Source organism: Anolis carolinensis, chromosome 1 (genome assembly GCF_035594765.1).
Source record: "Anolis carolinensis isolate JA03-04 chromosome 1, rAnoCar3.1.pri, whole genome shotgun sequence".
NCBI classification, from domain to species: Eukaryota; Metazoa; Chordata; class Lepidosauria; order Squamata; family Dactyloidae; genus Anolis; species Anolis carolinensis.
Genome location: NC_085841.1, coordinates 367989360 through 368005909, shown reverse-complemented (window position 1 = coordinate 368005909; position 16550 = coordinate 367989360). Strand labels below are relative to the sequence as shown.

At 45.7% G+C, this 16550-nt stretch overlaps 1 protein-coding gene across 1 annotated transcript; it reads right to left on the bottom strand.

Annotated features, from left to right (window-relative positions):
• Positions 1-134: 134 nt before the first annotated feature.
• LOC100562499 (cytochrome P450 2C19) lies at positions 135-16550 on the bottom strand. Its single transcript, XM_062968745.1, has 9 exons — positions 15119-16550; positions 11998-12160; positions 11299-11448; positions 10291-10451; positions 7729-7905; positions 5981-6122; positions 3124-3311; positions 2605-2746; positions 135-1725 (listed from the first exon to the last, which is right to left on the bottom strand). The coding sequence occupies exons 1-9, from the start codon at positions 15299-15301 to the stop codon at positions 1544-1546; spliced, it is 1488 nt and encodes a 495-aa protein (XP_062824815.1). The 5' UTR covers positions 15302-16550; the 3' UTR covers positions 135-1543.

The following is a 16550-nucleotide window of genomic DNA, read 5'->3' as shown; positions in this document are numbered from 1 at the left end:
GGCAAAAGCCCACAAAGTTGCACAACATTCAGAGAAGTTCAGGGCGTTGCAGGAGGAGGCTGCGGAGGTCAGTCGAGTTCAGATAACATTATGTAACAAGGTTTGAAAGTGTTATTCCTTGTTTCATTGGGTGGTGTTTACTTTGAAAGCAGTTTGATTCTATGATTCTAGTTGTTCTCCTCCAGAAACTTTGTTTTGGTTGCTGCCACAAACCAGGTTGCATTGGATGAGATATTCATTGGAAAACTTGAGCAAAATGTGCTATAGCAGGATGATGTCCCTCTTGCAAAGAGAAAGTTTTTGCAGTGTAATAAACTTTTCCCATTTTTTTTAAATGATAGAACCAATTAGAAATGGCTCTAAAATCATGTAACATAGGGTAATGTTTAGGTCATAAAGAGATAAGTTGGAGCCCCATTGCTCTTAGGTCTTCTTCTGAATGCCATGCGAGGGGCAATGCCCTGGCCCTTCTCTCATTGTGTGGCAATGGCTCCCAAATGGCAACGGCAAAGCAGAACAGAGCAGTAAACACAGAGAGCACTTGTGTCCATGGAGGAAAGGGACAAGGACAATGCTCCAGGAGGAAACTGAAGGGACACAAGGGGCCTGATTTAATTTGATTCAATTTGATTAATAAATAGCAATCGACTGATCGGTAAAATAGCTTTAGTGTCTTCGAAATCAACTGGAGATAGCTTTAGTGTCTTTGAAAGTATGTAACACAAACAGCAGTTGAAAGAAGGGTTTACTACAAACACCAAATGACAGCAATAAACAGACCATCACTTCCTTGGAGGGTCTGGGAATACAACTGCCTCAGATGTAAGGGTTGGAAATGTCATTTTGATGTAGCTTGATTTTGATCAATTGGGCCACATTGAGGCTTCAAAGGGCCCAGATAATATTGATAATATTGGTTATAACCGGACATTTGTCTTGAACTGTTTTGATAAACATTTCATCAAAAGCACCATGCATGAGAAAAGACCAGATGAAAGGACAAAGGGCTGAGAATAGCAAAACACAGAGGTATGAAATTTCCCTGGAAAATGTATAAAAACCTAAGGTTGCATCCCGTGTGGCATTCTCTCTCTATGCTGCCCGACAGTACCTTTGTTTTGCAAAATAAATGTTGGTTTGTACTCATCTCCTCTCCTCAGAATCCATTATTGGGGAAACAGGTTTCTGAGGCTCAAAAGGGAGCCTAGCCTCAACAAAACGGAGGAGGACTTTTTGCACATGGGGCTCCTCAGGAGAAGCAATGCATGGCATACCCAAAAAAGTCAGTTGAAAACAAGTTAAATTGGAGAATAAGTTAAGAAGATTAAATGAATATTAAATCATTAAGTGAGTTAAAACCATCCATCTGTACAGATTTGGAAGACTCCAGTTTGATCTTCATAGCTTTAATACAAAATCATGCTTTCAATTGAGGTTAGAAAGGCTTTCAAGGAGCTCTAGTATTATTTTCTCAACAGCAAAGGTCTAAGGTTAAAAAGAAGTCCAAGCTGAGATCCTCTGACAATAGCTTTTGGTGATCTTTTCAGCGAGGGACAAGGCAGAACTTGTAGGGTTGAGGGAAGTTGTTCAAGCTACTCAGCCGAGGCATGATGTCGATGTCCTTGGGGTCCTTGAGGGGCTTCAGCTTGAAGTTCTGGAGAATGGAAGTGAGGAACAGGAAGAGCTCCATGCGGGCCAGGCCTTCACCTGCGCAAATCCGTTTGCCTGCAAGGAGACCAAGGAGACATGGGCAAGGGGGTCACAAAGGGATGCCCTCAACAGAATGCAGTCTACAGAGCAATGGAAGCAGCAGTCACATTCTGTTCTTCTTCAGTCAGGTCTGCTCTCCTGGCATCCTATGTCCAGTTCAGGACACCACAGAATATCGACAAGCTAGACCTTCCTACAGAAGGGCACTCAAGATGGTCAAAGGTCTGGAAACCAAGGAGCAACCTAAGAGATCTGGGCACATTTAGCTTGGAGAAGAAAAGGCTGAGACGTGGCATGATAGAGCCAACTTCAAGTATGTGAAAGAAGACTATGGGCAAGATGGAGCAAGTGTCCTTGCTGCTGCTCCAGAGACTAAGATATGAACTATTTGATGACATTTGCAAAGATTGCATCTAAACAATAAGAAGAACTCTTTGAGGGCAAGAGTTGGTAAATAGTGATGTCTGTGTATGGACTTTTTCCTCCTGGAGATCTCTAAGTATTCTCTGTGGCCTCTGCCAGTGATAAGATTCAGTGAGTCTATGTTTGCAGATGTTCTCAATAAACTCAATAGTTCTCAACAACTCCCATGGGACATCAGAGGAGGACATGCAAGAGTCCTTCCATCACTGAGTTTAAAAGAAAGGTCCAGCATTGGCTTGGTCATCATGGCTGCACGGCATCATGGTCAAAGGCTCCAAGTGGGGTTGGAAAGGGCTAATCAGCTCTCTCCAGCCTGAAGCATTCTGCATCTCACAGCCCTGTTGCGGTCCAATGGGGGCCACAGCAGGGCAGGCCACACACCTGTTTCTACAGCAATGGATGACCCAGGAAAACACAAAGAGACACTCAACCAGGTGTTTCTTCCCAAAGTGTGAAAAGGGAGGGCCTTACCTGTTGAAAAGGGCACAAAGTAGTCACTCTTCCTGAAGGTCCCATCCTCATTCAAGAAGTGCCCTGGGTCAAACTCTGTGGGGTTGGGAAATTCCTTGCTGTCATGCAGCACCGAGGTCAGGACAGGAAAGATTGTGGTGCCCTGTGGAGAGTAAAGGATGTGATGAGATAATCATGGAAATATCTAGACTTTAGTCTAGATGTGGTTGTATTGGGTTTTTGATCAGACCGTAGCCTAGCCTTTGATCTAGATACAAGTTCATGGATTTTAGGAGTCACAGAGTGGCTATCTGACCAGATAAAATTAGTTCTCAATTTCATTCATGCGGAATTTGCAGGAGATTTCATTAAAATTGGTGTCAAACCCAGCAATGCACTTTGGGGATCCATTCCAGTATCATGGCTCTCTTCTGCTTCTTAGCAGGGGGTTGGACTAGATGGCCCATGTGGTCTCTTCCAACTCTACTATTCTATGATTCTGGAGACAATAACATCTGGAAGGAGAAGCAGAGAACTCACTTTCGGGATGACATATCCTCTGAACGGTGTGTCTTTGTCCACGGTATGCGGGACGCCGAGTGGGACGAGAGAGACGAACCTCTGGATCTCGTGGAGGACGGTGTCCGTATAAGGCATCTGTCCGCGGTCAGCCATGCCGGGCATCCGGGAGCGGCCAACCACCCGGTCAATCTCCTCCTGCACTTTCTCTGCCAGGAGATGCAAGAGGCTCAATGTCAAGAAAGAAACATCCAGGAAACATCACAGAAATCATGCAAATTCTGGCTCATGTCTTGGGAAGCTTGCATCCCAGATCAGTGTGAATTGATTCCACAGTCAGACGGTGATTTCCATGTTTTCTGCAAATGGCCTTCAAAAGGGAGATGCCATTCAAAGTTGGACCCGCCCAATCCCAAGTGGTGGGTAGTCATTCCCTTATCAACCCAGACATTCCCACTCAAATGCAAACTTCAGGGGCAACTTGTATGTGTATTAGGGCTGTGCCATCGATACAAAAAATGTTTCAAAACTCATTACAAAATTAGGGGGTGCTGGCATTTTGTTTCTAAGGTGTTTCTAAAGCATCGTTACTGGAAATTTTGTTACTATAACAAGAGTAAAGAAATCTCGTTCCCTTTTCATTATGGTAATAGCACAAGTGGGAAACATCAGTGTCTCCTTTCTCCCTCATTTTTACATCCATTGGGGTGAAACTTGCTGCAATGGAAGAATACATTGGCCACTGTCAGACCATCAGGTTTCAGAAGGTTTCACTTATCCATGGATTTTTTGGGAATTTTCAAAGTTTTTATAATGAAATTTAAAAAAAAAACAAGAGCGATCTCCTTGAATTTTTTCTATAATGATACAAGATAAAAGGGGATCATTTTCCCCAACTTTCAGAAATATTCATCCATCTACTGATTTTAGGGGATTTAATTTTTTTTGATAAAAACTTAAAAATAAAAGACACAACAGGCATCCCATTGAATGTCTCACACGTTAACCAATAGAACTCCCATGGAGGGATTTATTCCCAGCCCAGCACAGATTTGCTTACTCATGTAGAAATATCAGAGATGGCCTTACTGGAAGGATCAGTCTCACTCCTCTTTGCAGATTCAACCATCCATCGGAACTCTGCTTGATGGCTGTGACAAAAGGACAAATCTCTCTCTCTCCTGATCAGGGCTTCCTGATGCTGAGCAGAATTCTGGGAAATGTAGTTCAGGGCAGGGCCTTTTGCATTCTCTGCCATAGAATCCTCTTCGTCTTCCCAAACTACATTTCTCGGAATCATGTACTTTCTCAGTCTCTGTCCCAACGAATTCTGCTTATTCTCTTCTACTTCCTTTCCTAACTGTGAGAGGCCATTCATTTAAAGAGGAAAGGCAGCCTTTTTGGCTTGACTTTGCTTCCTTGTGCTGAACATGAAACTGACTTTGGGAGGCTCTCGAGATTTACAAAATGCAAACAAAAAAGTATTGGGTAAGTTTTGATTCTTACATTTTTGGCGTGGGCCACACCCACATACTGGATATGGTGTTGTAAGTATGAATTTAACAAATTTGATCTGACTTACGACGAGTAGTGAGAAAATTGCACACCCCTAATGTTTATCTATCAAAACCCATTGAAAGAGTACTCTGGGGTTGTGGCATTAAGTTTTCAAATCTGCATGTTTAGGATAATTCCAGTGAATGTGTATACTGTATTTTAATTTTGTTTTTAATCACACTGTTACTATTTAATTGTTTTTTTTTAACTACTACACCTTTTAAACTTGCCTAGTGTGGAGTGTTATCCGTCTTGAGTCCTTTCAGGGAGAAAGGCGAGATATAAATAAAGATGATGATGATGATGATGATGATATTTCCAAAGTACTGTTTTTTGTGTGGCCATTTTGGTAGACAACCTCTTTTTTTCTTTGTCTGGGCTTCTTTTTGGCTACTAGTCCTGATATTCCCTATTTCACTTTGATCCTATCACTTTCTGGTCCCAAATTTTTCATTACAGATTGACATAGGTTTTGTGCCATTTTAACTGCCATGGTTCCACAGAAGAGTATCCTGGGGTTTGTAGTTTGTTGACTTTCTCTGCTAGAAAACCCACAAGAGCCCTTTCTCTGAATAACAGGGGAAGACTGTTAGTCCCTCAACAAAATGTCAATCTCAGGATGCCATAGAATTCAGTTATTCTATAGATATTGGACCTGTCACTGCTGAGACAATGTCAAACTGAGCCAACTCTGTAATAGAGAAATACCCCAGTTGCTCCAGGGATGTGGAGAAGGCCTTCATTCTTCTTGATGCTGCCAATACCCCACCTGCCTCCCTGAGCCCCCATGGCCTAGTGGATTAAAGCCTCGTGACTTGAAGGTTGGGTTGCTGACCTGAAGGCTGCCAGGTTCGGATCCCACTCGAGGAGAGTGCAGATGAGCTGCCTCCATCAGCTCTTCCATGCGGGGACATGAGAGAAGCCTCCCACAAGGATGGTAAAAACATCAAAACATCCGGGCTTCCCCTGGGCAATATCCTTGCAGACAGCCAATTCTCTCAAACCAGAAGCAACTCAGGTTGCTCCTGACACACACACACACAAAAACTGCCTCCCCAAGAAACCCTTGGATTCTCCCCAAAGAGTTGAATTGTTTAGCCAAAAATACTCCCAGATGGCCATGAGCAGTATAGACACCTTCCTCCGAATGCCTCCAAAGAGGTGAAAACCAATGGAGAAGTCCAGAATTAGCCACCTCCAGGACCTATTTTCAAGCCAAATGTGTTGGATCAGAACTGGCCTTTGGCACATCAGCCTAGAGAAGCCGAGAGCCGAGAATCTGGTGAAAGTAGCTGGCCTGGAGCATCTTCATCTCTTTTACCTTCAATCTCTGGGTATTTTTGGAGGATCAAGAGCCCGTATCGGAGCGTAGTGCTGGTCGTTTCGGTTCCTGCGGCAAACAAGTCCAGGCTGCTCATGATCAGGTTCTCCATGGTGAACTCGGAGGCCTCGTTGTGCTTCTCCTGGTGATACACATGGCCCCGTCAGAGGAGTCAGGTCAAGAGCATTCGCTGCTCTATAGGAAATGCCAATGGAACCCTATCTGGAGCAGATGCCCAGGAGTCACCGACTGCCACTGCTGTTTGGTGGCTGAGGATGGGTCACACATGTGACCGAAATATGCCTATACAATATGTGGTATGAATGGATGAGTGAAAGAGGGCTAGAAATTTGAAGACACCAGTATGTAGACTAAGACCTGCAAACCATTAACTACCTGCTCAGGAATTGTAATTAAAACCTGCTAATGAGACCTGAAATAGTTGACCTGCCCGGCAAACTGTGATAAGAACTGCGACTGATAAGAGAAATGTTTACATCTGTTAACATCTGTCAACATTTGCTAACTTGATGAACTTTTGGGGCAGAGCTGCTTGTGTTTGCTAACACCAATCAAGAGGAATCAACATCTGGTCCAGGAAACTGAGGATATTCCAGGATGGAAGACGTCTATCACTCATTTACAACTTTGGGACAACATCATCAGCAAAATATTGCTATATAAGTGACCTTATGACAATCCAGAAGGTGTGACAGACAGCAACGCTGTTCACCCGCCATTCTCAGTGGAGATGGTGTCCTTGGGAGTGGCAGATCTGCTCTGGGAAAGCAGGATTCTGTTCACTTTTTGGGGCCTCCTTTTCTCAGGGAAAGAGGAAGGAGTGCATTTTGAAGTCATGGTCTTTTTGAAGTTTTGGCGTTTTGGAACTATGTCTTGGCAGGCAGCAGTGGAAGCTGGGTCTGGCCCAAGCAGATGCTTCTCCAAGGAGGGAGAAAGAATATGGTAATATTTGTGTGCATGAAGATGGATGCATGTTGTGTGTGAATGATGAATGAAAATGTAACCCCCCCCCCCTTGTTTGTTTCTTAGCCAATGTAACTGTAGGTTGTTTGTGAATCCAATGTAGTTGCATAGAATCTGTATGTTTGTATGTCTAAATGTTGTTCTTTGTTGTTCTATAAAAGTTCTGCTATACCTCTCAGACTGAAACTGCAATAAAAAGAACCTATGCTTTAAAGTTATTGAAAAGTTATTCATAACACACACAGGGGTCTTGAAGAGACTGAGATTCTAAAAGTGTGGATTTTATAAGAAGAACAATTTGAGAATGGGCTAAAGAGAGAGGAGGAGGGAGAAGAAAGAGTGAAGGAATTGGGAAAAGATAGAGTTGCCAGGCAAAGTGTGCGAAAGGTGAAGAAAGATCAGAATGATCTGGAAGAGATGGGAGGGGGAAGTGCAGGGGAATTGTTTTGGAAGAGAGAGGCTCTGAATGGAAGGATAGAGCTGAGGGGAAAAACTGAAGGAAAGGAGGGAAGATTTGACTTGTGTGTTTGTGTGTGAGCATGTTACTCTACTCTGGCCAACTCTAAAACCCATGATGCAGATAAGTCTAACATGGTGCTCTTTCTATTGCACCCACCTCTTAGTGTTATTCTGGAGATTAAACTACTGTATTTGAAATCTCCTCTTCTCTAGTGCCTGCTTGGAAATAGATACTAGGGTTTCTCAAGGCCCTGATCCTCAACAGTCTGCTCCCACCTGGCAGCTTCTGTGTGTGCCCCCCTTACCTGATCCATTTTGATGTAGAAGCAATCGATGAAGTCCCGCGGGGAGCTGGGGTCCAGAGTCGCCCTGTGCTCCTTGGCTTCCTCCAAAACAAACTCCTCGGATCGGAGGCTTCCGGACACTATGCGGTGATGAGGCCCAGGGATCCACTCCATTAGGGTAGGGAACATGTTGGCGAGCTAGAAGACCAAAGGTGACAGAGAAGGGTCCCTGACAGACAGGTGGCCCCGTTCCTTTGCTTTCATGGATCTCTGGGGAAGAGGCAAGCTCCTCCTTCAGCACGGCAGGAATTGACTCTGCATCCCAAAGGCCAACGGGGTGCATGGAGCTCATCACATTACTTAAACCACACTTAGGCCCCACCAGGTTTTGTCATGGTTTCTGCCCTGTGTTAGAATCATAGTGTTGGAAGGGAACCCAAGGGCCATCTAGTCTTACCACCTCATCACATTGAGAAGGGAAAGCATGGGTGACCGTACCTTTAAGAGTAAAGAATCACCCCACTTATATTGTCAGCAGTCCTGTTTCACGTTCTGCCTCCCAATCACTCACACATGGAAACTTAAGAGTTGGAAATACATTCATCACAAGGTCCGCATTATTTTTTTTGCCTTTCATCAGGAGAAACAACCATATCCGAAAACCAAGAGAGCACTTTCCCTGCCCCGAGGAGACAGGCACCAGTATAAACCCTCATCTTCCCATGGGATCCTTTTCGAGGATGGGAAACCTTTGATGGTTCTCATCCCACCTGTTTTTCAGTTGGGAGTAAAGTGTGATAAGATGTAGGAGCTGTGTACAGGAAGCTGGCCTGTGTCTAGAGTTCCCTCCTTTCAGGATATTTCAGCCTCTTTTCAATTCTGGAACGTGTGATGAGCTCCGTGCCTCTCCATTCTTGAAAAGGGGCTGAAGTGTCCTCCAGGGGGGAAATGTCTCAATGTGATGGGATTGATTGCCAGGGTTCCCTTCTTTCAGGACACTTCCTTCTCTTTTCGACCATGGAGGGCTATGCATGACGGCAAGAAGTAGTTTAACTGATGTGATGAGCTCCATGCATCTCCATGCTTGGAAAGAGGCTGAAGTGTCCTACCAGGGGGAAAGTTCTCAATGTAAGGAGGTCAATTGCCAGGATTCCCTTCTTTCAGGGCACTTCCTTCTCTTTTCGACCATGGAGGGCTATACATGATGGTCAGAAGTAGTTCAGCTCATGTGATGAGCTCCGTGCCTCTCCATGCTTGAAAAGGTACCAAAGTGTCCTACGAGGGGGACATTTCTCAATGTGATAAGGTGTGATGTCCCATGGGCCTTGGAGTTCTGATCCCAGCGCCATCGTGGTTGATGATGGCGAAAACATGGGTTTTTTGCCGGCTCAGCAAGAGACGGAATTTTTCCAGATGCCTGTTGTTGATGATTCTACCCAAGAGCCCATTAAGGTAGACCTTGAGCAGGCCTTTCCCACTGCCTCCCCTCCTTTTGCTAGGAAACAGTCCTATGCTGCGAGTCGGGGTGAAAAAGAGCAGTTTTGGAGAAGCTTGAGATTAGCAGCTAAACAAGACGTTAATTAGCTATGTTCCCCTGGGAACTTCTAGGGAGGAATGCATCTGGAGAGAGATGTGTTTCGCTTCTCTTTCCCTTGGGAAAGGAAGCTCTGGACACCTGCTTTGCAGGAAAATGGGACTTAGTTAAAAGTGCCCGACACGGAGGGTTCCGTGCGGAGTCAACAGATCAGCTTCAGGAGTGATTTCGTGTTTCCAGCCAAGTGTGGACTTCGTAAAGTCTGCAACTCCAGTTTCCTTGCCTCGCCTTGCCTTGCCTAGCCAAGTATTCAAGAACTATCTTGTCTTGCTTCCAGCCTTGGACCTTGTTTCTAGTATCAAGCCTTGTTCCCAGTTCTTGCCGTGGACTTACTTTGAACTTTGGAAAGATCTTTGGACGTTTCCCCACTCTATTGCTTGTAAATAGTGTGTGTTTCGGTTTGGAATTACAACTTTGGACTCTAATATAAAATATTGGACAATATATTTTTGGACTATATTTGACCTTCCCTGGAAGGTCTTTTACTGGACTATATTTCCTACTTGTTTTTATTATTCTTACATATTTCCTTAATAAAGATATTAGATAGTTTTTGGCCTCCGTGTGTCGATTCTTAGTGCTCCATTGCCTTGGGTGTGACATAAGGTGGTAACACAATACAAGCCATTCTTTCCACCACAAGTTGCTGTGTTTTAAAATAAGATGAAATACAAAGTTAAATGGAAAGCAAGAAACACTAAGTGGAACATGTCCACGCCTTAGTGGATATGGAATCCCTTGTTGGGGTGAAGGACCATGTTGTCAATTTTAGCCCATCTGCTGATGCTTCCTTGTCACCCTATGAAGGTTAGCTTCCCCAGGATTCATTGCATCTCCTTGTCATATTTTTCCTCAATTGGCAACATTTAGTTACTAAGTGTCAGATGACAGGGAACTGCTCACCCCTATCCCTCCCAAATCAGTCACATGTACATGAATAGAGGCACAATACATGCAAAGTAAATATATCTCAAAGAACAAAGGCCTACCTGGGCCCAAGCAGAGTTAAACATCTCAAAGTTCTCATTCATTAAGTTCAACATGGCTTGAAACTTCTTGTCCTTGTAATCGTAGCGCTTTCCAAAGACAATGGAGCAGATGACATTGGAGGTGGCACAGCTGAACAGGTAATGCGGGTCAAAGGGCTGCTCTGGAAAGACACAAGGAAATCCGTCTTCTCACCTGAGTCCAGCTCTCTGGTAAGAAGATATCAGTGCAATCCACTCTGGAAACTCTCACTCTGCCCCTTTGAATTTGGCAGAATGGAGGCTTCCTTTCACGCAGCACAGTCTCGGGTTCTTGGTGGCCTCAGGCCTTCCATGGGGACTCCTGTACTCAAGGGAGGCTGGGCTAGATTGCCATACGGCCTTTCCCAGATCAATGCTAATTTCAGTCCCATGTAGACTGTGGGAGCTGTGGCATTGCTGGTTCTCTGAGTCTATGGTCAACCTCTGCTGACCACAGCCTCTGGGCTCATAGCACTCAAAGGAGAACCTCTCCTGCTCCACCTGAGCCTTGGAAGCTGCATGGTCCTTTTTTGCCCCTCTCTCTCCCATCCAAAACAAGATGGACATCCTACCCTTGACCTTTGAAATCTACATTCTGACATGTGAAATCCAAGAGTCATCAATGGCGGAAACCACCTTTGTTGAAAATGAACTTTGAGCTGATGGTTTTCAATTGTGGAAAGTGATGTAGGAAAGCCATGGCTGCCCAGTTCTCCTCCAACTTTTTAAAGACTCAGAACATCTGAATATCTGGGTTGGAATATCTGAAGCCCAAAGTCTCCCAGAAAAGACCAAGCCATAGAAATTGTAACCTCCAGGTGGGAAACTCCAGGTCTCTGGAAGGGCCACCTGACTGGAAGAAACAATCCTAACCCTCATGAATGGGATACCCTATAGATAGAAGGATCCAAAAATTAAGATGCACACAAGAGGAATCTCCTGGAAAGTTCCATGTGGGGACGGGTTGGGACGGACATGGAATCTGCTTACGCTTTGTGTTGCGGAATTGCTCCAGGAGATACTGGGCTTCCTCATGGATCCTCTCCTCAATGCTCTTCTTCCCCATCCCAAAGTTGCGGAGGGTGGTCAAGGCAAAGCGCCGGAGCTGCTTCCACGTCTCTCCATTGCTGAATATGATCCCTAGAAAAGAGGAAGACAAGAGGCTGCATTGGAAGAGCAGGTTGGGTTAATGTAAGAAAGAACAGCAAAAAAGCATGGATACCCACTCTTTAGACACTACTCAAGAGTAAGAAACAGAACTTGGCTTTGGAAAGAGAGTGTGTGTGTATTGTGCAGGCCCAGAAAGCAGGCACCTGCCAGAACCTGCAGCTAAGCCCCTCCTCTAGAGTTGAAATAGCAGGTATGAAGTACCTCCTTAAAGTGCATAGGAAAGGCAGCCTGGGAAGCCTTCCCCATAATGGACTGATAGAAAACAGATCTTTCAGCACCTCAGATCCTAAACAGATATCTGCCATCTCAATTCTGGGAGGCTCCCAAAAAATGGATTGGGGTCCCTACCAAAAGCTGGGCCATGATACAGGTTAAAGTTTACCCCTAATGCACAACCCTATTCCCCAGCCTCTGTCCCAATGCTCTGGCTCACCCCAAAAACACACATGTTGCAGAGGTGGCAAGATATGGGGCCATCCCACCTGCCCCACCTGCCGTTGAGAAATCGGCCCTGCGTACCTTTGCCTCTGTTGGTTTTCTCAATTAAGTGCATTTTTCCCCTTGATGCAAATTCATTGCCCCGGTCCAGCAAGGCTTCTTTGATGGCCTCATAGCCATGGAGCACCACAGCGGGAGCCATCCCAAAATAAAGGGTAAACACAGGGCCATACTTCTCACTCATCTGGGGGGAGACAAAGAAAGAGGCATGAACAGTAGGGCACCAGATTCGGAAATGAATGAATGCCTCATGCTGCAAGAAGACAACAGAGGAGAGAGAGAGAGAGAGAGAGAGCTCTGCATGCGTTGCTTTCTCTACCTGCATGGAAATGCAAGCCTGGAAATATCGGTATGATTTCCACAAGTGCAAACAATGGCTACAACCCTGTGTTTTACACAAGTAGAGCAAGATATTTATGGAGGAGTGTACAAAAACTCAGCAAAACTGTTTAAGACCATACAGCAGGCATGGGCAAACTTCGGCCTGCCAAGTGTTTTGAACTTCCACCATTCCTAACAGCCTTTGGCCCCATCCTTTCCCCCCTCAGCCACTTAAGGCCAATTGAATACTCACACTAGAAAACCACCAATCCACCAATTCCTGTCCCATCAAGGATTCTGGTGTCCCTATGCTGCCAGTTTCAACCCCCAGGAACATCTGGCTCTGAGAAGATAGAGTGGCCCCAGAACATTGACAGTGGAACACCCCAAAGCTCTACTGAACACCCCAATGCTCTTACAGTACTTGTAGTTTCATGAAGGATGGGATGGAGTCTAGGTGCCCCACAGTTTAACAGGCTTTGGAGAGTGAACACATCAGGCCTCTCCCCTGGAGAACACTTAAAGTTACATGGCAGCCAAGGGCTATTTTCATCATCATCATCATCATCATCATCATCATCATCATCATCATCATCATCATTTAATTACTTATTAATCGCCCTCCATCCACGATGCTCTAGGCAATTTACAAGATAAAATTGTAAAGGATAAAAATACATGCATACAATATTGATAAAATTAACATAGGTTAAAAGCGCTAGTAAAGAGCCAGGTCTTGAGTGCGAGGGTAAAAGGCCCTAACTCACGCATGGCTCTCATATAGGGCAGCAAGGCATTCCATAAGGCAGGGGCAGAAACAGAAAAAGCTCTGCGCCTGGTCCTTTCCAAGTGCACTTCTCTAGGACCCGGTACACAAAGTAAGTCTCGTTGGGATGGTCGTTGCGACCTCCGATGATGGGAGAAGGAGAGACGGTCCCTAAGGTACGATGGGCCCTGGCCGTAAAGAGTTTTAAAGGTCAGAACTAGCACCTTCTATAGACCACGGTAATCAGTTGGAAGCCAATGCAGATGCTGCAGCACTGGTGTGATGTGGCATTTCATGGGTGTTCTTGTGAGGAGCCTGGCTGCCGCATTCTGAACAAGACGGAGCTTTCGGGTCGTGGACATCGGAAGGCCAACATACAGGGCGTTGCAATAGTCCAGCCTAGACGTGACCGTGGCCTGGATGACCGTTGCCAGAGCCTCATCAGAGAGATAGGGTGCCAGTTGCCTTGCTTGTCGTAGGTGGAAAAAGGCCAGTTTGCTGGCAGCAGCGACTTGAGCTTCCATTGTCAGCTGCGAATCCAAAACAACACTCAGGCTCTTAACGGTGGGCGAAGGAGATAGGGCAGCACCATCGAAGGTGGGGAGCAAGTGGGTCAGACCAGTCGAGCGGCCATGCCAGAGAATCTCAGTCTTCGCCGGGTTCACCTTCAGTCTGCTAGCACGTAGCCAGTTCGACATAGCCTCCAGACATAAGGTGAAATGGTCTGGTATTGACGTTGCTCCAGGCTCCAAGCGCAGAAGGAGTTGGGTGTCGTCTGCATATTGATAGCAGTCTAGGCCGAAACTCTGAACCAAACTAGCAAGGGGTCTAATGTAGATGTTGAAGAGAAGTGGGGAGAGAATTGCACCTTGGGGTACCCCACATTTTTCAGAACTTTTCATGCACCACTGGGTCCCGGGAGGTTCCCTTCAGGAAAGGCTTCCTTTGAAGGAGTGAAGACCTTCTGCCTCCTGAAGCCAACCAACATTTATTTATTTATTTATTTATTTAAAACATTTATATTCTGCCCTTCTAACCCCAAGGGCAGAGCACAACATATACACAGCAAACATTCAATGCCGGAACATAAAATACACTATAAATATACATTGCATTGGGCCTGTATTGCCAAGATGAGCAAGGGTCATGTTTGCTTCTTACATAACTCACCACCATCACGGGAAGGTTTGTGAGATGTTGATCTATATGAAATGCAGGCCATAAACTCCCACCTTCTCTGTGGGGCAAAGATCCCAGGGAATGTCTGTTCACATGTATGGGACCTATGCGAGCAGAGACCGGCCTAACTCCGTCCACAAAGAACGCCATCCTATCTTTTGGTGGAAACCACATGAGTTCTACAGACCTTCACCAGGCATTTATTTTTTCCGTTCAGATTGTCTATGTATTTTGTAAATTGCAAGCTGCCTTGAAAACCTTGGGCACTGCCTAGGATAGAATTCCTTATAGTTTTATTATCTGAAATAAATGGTGGCTAGGACTACTAGCTGCTTTGAGTTTGAGGTTGTTGTGTGTTGTCCAGGCTGTGTGGCCATGTTCCAGAAGTATTCTCTCCTGACGTTTCACCCACATCTGTGGCAGGCATCTTCAGAGGGTGAAACATGAGGAGAGAATACTTCTGGAACATGGCCAGACAGCCCGGAAAACACACAACAACCCTGTGATCCCGGCCATGAAAGCCTTCAATAACACATGCTTTGAGTCTCCTTTGGGAGAGATAAAGTGGGGTATAAATAAAAACAACAACAACAACAACATTGCTATAGAATCACACTGGAGGAGGGAGAGAATGCCCAAGTCTGGGTCTCCAGTGCAGTTCTGTGGCAGGACATCTTGCAGAAACTAGATTCACACAGAATCCCCAGTGGAAACACTTGTCTTGGCACTGCTCCATGCTCCTACCCAGTTCTATGGCCTTCAAAGCCCAAACCATGTTCAAAGAGCTCGCATAATATGATCCCTCACGGTACACATTGCCTTCCTTCCTTCCTTCCTTCCTTCCTTCCTTCCTTCCTTCCTTCCTTCCTCACTGACCTTCTGGAGAACCTGATCCAGGTGGTGGGTCTTGAGCTGCAGGGCGTTCCCAATGATGGGCAGCGGGGTGGGGCCGGGGGGCATCTTGCCCTTCTGCCGGGCCCCACTTTTCCAGATGGCAGAGAGCAGGAGGCAGGAGAGGCAGGTGAGGAGGAGGACAGTGGACATCCCCAGGGGCTCCATCCCGGCCTCCAGAAGCAAGGCCTTGCAAGACTGGCCCAGAATCAGAGACAGGGAAGACTGGGAGTTAGCTCACTCCACCGCAAAGCATGGGGATGGTCAAAGTTAACCAATGGACAGTCTGAAATAAAAATAATAATATCCGCATCATTTAGTTTAATCATTGCATATTGTCACTTGTTCCTTATCAGCTGGCAATGAACATGTTTGCACTTTGCTCTGAGCTCTTTTTTCAGGCAATTCATTTCATTGAATCATAGAGTTCACATAGGCCATCTTGTTCAACACCCCACCATGCAGGAAAAGCACAATCAAAGCATCCCCGACAGATGGCCATCTAGCCCCTGTTTAAAAGCCTCCAAAGAAGGAGGAGTGTCCACCACACTCTCTCTAGAACAGAGGGAGAGAGAGAGAGAGAGAGAGAGAGAGAGAGAGTCCCACTGTGTCCCACTTCTGAACAGCTCTCTCTCTCAAACAGTCAAGAAGTTCTTCCTCGTGTTCAAGTGGAATCTCCTTCCTTTCCTGGAGTTGCTCCATTGCGTCCTAGTCTCCAGCAGAAAGGAAGCCCCCTCCCTCCTTTCCATGATTTCCTTCCCCTCCCATCTTGATCCTCCCTGCCTTCTCTACCACAGACTAAACATGCCCAGACCCTTGATCCTTTGAGGTGCCCTCTTCTGGGCACATTCCAGCTTAGAGTCAACATCTCTTTAAACTGTGGTGCCCAGAATTGGACACAGTGTGGATCCAGGAAAAAAGGTCTGACCAAAGCAGAATACAGGAGTAGCATCATTTCCCTCAGTCTGGACACTTGACTCCTTTGGATGCAGCCCAGAATCCAATTGACCTTTTTAGTTGCTGCATCACACTCTTGGCTCATGTTCAACTTGTTCTCCACTGAGACTCCAAGACCGTTCTCACATTGACTGTTGTCGAGCCAGGCGTCACCCATTGTATTTCTTTGCATCTCATTTTTTTCTGCCTAACAGTAGCATCTTACATTTGTCCTTGTAATCCATTTTGTTAGTTTTGGCCAACCAGCTCTCTAATCTGTTAAGGTCATTTTGAATTCAAGTTAGCTGGCATTGTCCCCTGAAGTGCGACGGGAAGTTGCTGCTGACTGTGAGAGAAATAAGGTCGAACACTGTGAAAGCCACTCACTGCATAACTATCAGCCTCCTCCCAGTAGACGCAAATCAAGGGAAAGCTTCATGAGAACCACCACTCCTCTTAAGGTTTCCCTAGCAACAGCAAG